At 35.8% G+C, this 4154-nt stretch overlaps 2 protein-coding genes across 4 annotated transcripts in view; both read right to left on the bottom strand.

Moving 5' to 3' along the window:
• On the bottom strand, nucleotides 1-1619 carry LOC105168646 (protein PLASTID REDOX INSENSITIVE 2; the record flags this gene model as incomplete). Of its 2 annotated transcripts, none has more annotated exon segments than XM_011088778.2 (3): nucleotides 1-160; nucleotides 990-1085; nucleotides 1158-1619. In XM_011088778.2, coding segments are annotated over 3 exon segments (568 nt in total), but the record flags the coding sequence as incomplete, so codon positions are not given.
• Nucleotides 1900-4154, bottom strand: part of LOC105168213 (DNA polymerase lambda) — a 7845-nt gene continuing 5590 nt past the window's right edge. For both annotated transcript variants that reach the window (XM_011088191.2, XM_020695905.1), the window contains exons 12-14: nucleotides 3522-3589; nucleotides 2522-2606; nucleotides 1900-2412 (exon numbers count right to left, since the gene is read on the bottom strand). In XM_011088191.2, the coding sequence (XP_011086493.1) occupies nucleotides 2314-2412; nucleotides 2522-2606; nucleotides 3522-3589 (252 nt within the window). In that variant the 3' untranslated portion in view covers nucleotides 1900-2313. The remainder of the gene's footprint in view (nucleotides 2413-2521; nucleotides 2607-3521; nucleotides 3590-4154) is intronic.

The raw sequence follows: 4154 nt of genomic DNA, 5'->3' as shown, positions 1-4154 counted from the left end.
CCTTGTCAACATGAGCTTGAGCCCATTTAACTGCAGCTCGGGCAGCCTGAGGTCCACCAGGTAAGCCTCTCTCGTTTATTGTATCAGCCATGTCAATGAACGGAATGACCAATAGTGTTCCTGGACCACCATACTCAGCATGCAAGAATTCGTTGAAGATCTGCTAGGAGTACAACATGGATGATAAAAGATTCAGACAGTTGTTATTTACATTACGCAGCTTCATCATACATAGAAAGTTATACTTTATGAATCTCTTTCAATATACACAAACTCGAAAGTAAAATTTTTCAAATGTGCACCCCCTTTTCCCAATATTTTCACAGATCTAATGTATCTTCAGATAATACAAAATGCAGCAGGGATGTTGAAAAGAATCGGAAGTTTTACATCTAGAGATGTATCTAAATCAATATTCTTGGGACACACTAAGATCAGCAATGCCATAATGAGGAAGTGTATTGAAAGATCTATGGCTTACAATACATTGGAGAAGACATACTCCTCATATTACATTATCAATTCATGACAAGATAAACACTCAATAACTCATTTAAGTTGAAGATTGTATAGACACGGACAATATATTCCGACCATGTCTTAACACTCGATTAAACAACAAACAAGGTGGTCGACTTCTTCCTGCAAATCTTCAAGAAGTCTAAGCTTATACTAGCATGTAAAAGGAGTACATGCAAAACAGCTCTAACAACAATCTTTCCTGTCAGCCTAAAATCTACAAAAGTCCATACAATATACCGAGCAAGCAATCCTAGTTTCACCCTGCTATAAATTATCCTAATCTCCAACCGAAGGTTGTTCTTCGACATAATACATGATACAAAACCAACATCTAGCACTGAAAATCTGGTCAATACCCTAGCTTAATATGTTACATCTCAGAGATCTGTTAACAGAAGGAAAGAACAAGAAAAGAGAAAGAAAGTATTAAACCAACAAAGAGATAAGAGGCAGATGACAAGACATACCTGTGTACAGATTCCAACAACTTCATCTATAGAATCTCCAAAAATATCTTTCTTGGACAATTTCTTAAACAAATGGGTCTCAAATTTTTCAGTCTCCTGGACAGAAGAAAGAAGTAATTTCATTATTTTTCCAACCTAAGAAACCAAAAACATAAGAAAATTAAGAACCTTTGATACAAAAGCAGCAGAAGGTAAAGTGAGAGAGTTGAAAAGATTGATAGCAATGCTCACGGAATCAGCAAATTCTGGAATTGGGTCAGGGAATTTGTACTCCTTTTCAGCCCTGCAGATGAAGTTAGAATTTCTATTTCTAAAAATAAGTAAAGAATGCGGAGCATGATAAGCAAGGGTTTTAGGTATAGTTCTAGATGAGGAAACTGGAGTTAAGCCACATAATTTAAAGGGAAATAAGAAGAATTTTGAAGATGAGGAAGAAGATTGAAGAAGTGAAGGCGCTGCTGCTGACATAGCCCAATCCATTTCTCTTATTATCTTCTATTTCTAACTCAATTAACAAGTCTATCAAAACGAACCGTTTTTAGCTCAAGTCTTTAGACTTCGACTTTCTGGAGTATGTTAAAGGGTTTATCATTTATTCCTTTTGGGTGTTTTTTTATTTTTTATTATATGTTCGTGGTAGGCCAAATTCGTCATTTTGTCAAGACTTTCAGGACTTGGAAGTCGCAAGAGCTATAATTCTATATCGACCTTACTTCAAACAAAATTTCTCAATAACATCTTGACGATTTTTCTCCCTTCCAATTTTAGGGATTTTCCTCCTCATGTCAAATTGGGAAATTAAGAAGACAAAGGGAGGGAGACTGTCGCAGTCCCATTTAATTTTCCTCAAGAGAAAAGGGCCTGTTGCTGTTTGCAACAACTTCTGATTTTGAAATAAGCATGCGTTGCTGTTAATTGGAATAACTACAACCCCACATTCCTAATTCTAAAACAAGCACATGAGCATGATAGCAGGAAATTGACCAAATAACTTGGCAAGATATCCAAATTTAGCAATCTCAGCTCCACAACCCCTGTCCCATACCATTGCATACTGTACAAACACAGAAAAGAAAGGAGTGCCAACACAGATACAAAACAAAAGTTACGTACACGAGTATGTACGCAAAAGAGTGATTAGCCTACATCATGGTTTACATTAATATTTACTACTATATTTACATGCCGCATGCTCCCAACAGAACACAAAATATGCAGCAATTCTTCTTTTCTGCAGTTAACGGTTGGTAATGACCGAAATCAAGTGGAAGAAGCATATTCATGAGTCGCTATGGTCCGACGTAGACCAGCATTAACTTACATCTCACAAATTCCTCTGATTAGGCTCGAGCCATGGGAATCCGAGGAAATCAAACACCTCCTTTTCAGTTCCAAACTTCAAGCTTGCACTGCCTTTGCTCCCCTGCAGCGGATAGTAATAATATCAGAACAGCGTAGATAAAAGCATAATCGTGACCGAGAGCTTGCATCAACAACTCGCAACTAGAAACTAGAGGTCAGCCAACTCATACCCGTTTGCCGCCTGAACCATGAGTGGCAGGAAACAATCCTGTGTCATCGAGTCTGAATCCTTTTGATTCTGCTAATAATCTCAGCCTAAAGGAAAGATCAAAGAACTCAAAAGCAAGAACCCGAGAAAAGAAAATCAAAGCAAAAGTGAAAGAGGAAAAAACTTGACCAGATATTTCCCCAAGAACATGGTCTTTGATTTTCATGATAAGGCTAGTATATTTCTGGATTGAAAATCACGGGGGACAAAAAAAGAAAACTTTTGATAAAGATAGCAGCTGCTGGAAGTAAGAAGGTTGGTTGCAGGTGAATGTCCTCAGTTTCGGTTATAATATGTATGATCTATGAGTACCGTTTTGGATGTTGATTCTCAATTTTATCCAATTGTATTTTTCATGCTAAATATATATCATTTTAAAACTGCATAAAAATAGTTTTAGCTGTTAGCTATACAGGAAACCGAGCAGATTAGGACGAAATAAAATAGCCAACACATGCATCATCTCAAGAAGGGGGGAGAAAATACAAATATTTTTCTCAACATATTCTGATGACTCAGGAAAAAATAAGGTGTTTTCATGTGGTATTCTTCCGCATCCAGTTTTTTCCAAAATTTTGATTAATGCAATGCAAATAAAAAATATTAAGTTGATATTATCTTATTATTATTTCATTGCCGAATCTAATCAATTATTCTAATATTTGTAGCTACAAATTCTAAATTTCTAATCACGGAATTCCAATTGCTATCTTACATTTAGATAACATTTACACAATTTACTTTTAGCTCTAAATGTATGTACGATATTTTCTTTTCTTTTTTTTTTTGGGTCAATCACAGTATGCTTCAGGAGATATTATTTGTACCTCTGCTAGAATCATAGTCTATTATTGAGTTAATTTATTAGATTTTCCATAAAACTTTGGCATTTTGAAGTTTCCCAAATAATAAACCCTGGTTCTGCTACTGAAAACTGGTATAGTTCAGTTAGAATGGCACACCTCCTGTTTAATACATCATTCCCTGTCCATGCTATTAATCCAAATGCATAAATATCCCTTGGATAAACCTACAGGAAAGAATAAGCATAAATTAGTAGGCCAAACCTCCATGACTACAGGATTTTTTGAGGATGCATCGACGCAAGTATGATAAATGTTGCATTTCAAATGCAGCCATATCCTTAAATCCATAAGCTGCAAATCCAATAAAACCACTTGCATAAAAAGAAGGCAAACATTCTAGCCCAGGGATTATCATTCCATGGAGAAAATTTGATAGGTCCACTGGCCTAAAAGTCTACGTGATGTGGATGCTTCAGACATCCCATACTTAACACTTAAATCCCCATGCATTGGAACAAGGATCATGACTCATCCTTGACACTGAAAATTAAATGAAAATTGCACATGCCCACTGACTACATTTAAAATCAAATGAAAATCTGACATGCATGGGGACTTCCTTAAAGAAAACCTACAATAATAAAGCTGTCAAACCCAAATATAACACTCAGGAAACATGACAATTGAAACAAAATGAAGTTCCTTTTTTTAAAAAAAAAATTGTAGAAGAAAAGGGAAAATTACATTACTCCTTATTCATGATGCCACTCCCTCATGTGCGGTAATATT

Source organism: Sesamum indicum, linkage group LG8 (genome assembly GCF_000512975.1).
Source record: "Sesamum indicum cultivar Zhongzhi No. 13 linkage group LG8, S_indicum_v1.0, whole genome shotgun sequence".
NCBI classification, from domain to species: Eukaryota; Viridiplantae; Streptophyta; class Magnoliopsida; order Lamiales; family Pedaliaceae; genus Sesamum; species Sesamum indicum.
This window is presented reverse-complemented; position numbering and strand designations above follow the sequence as displayed.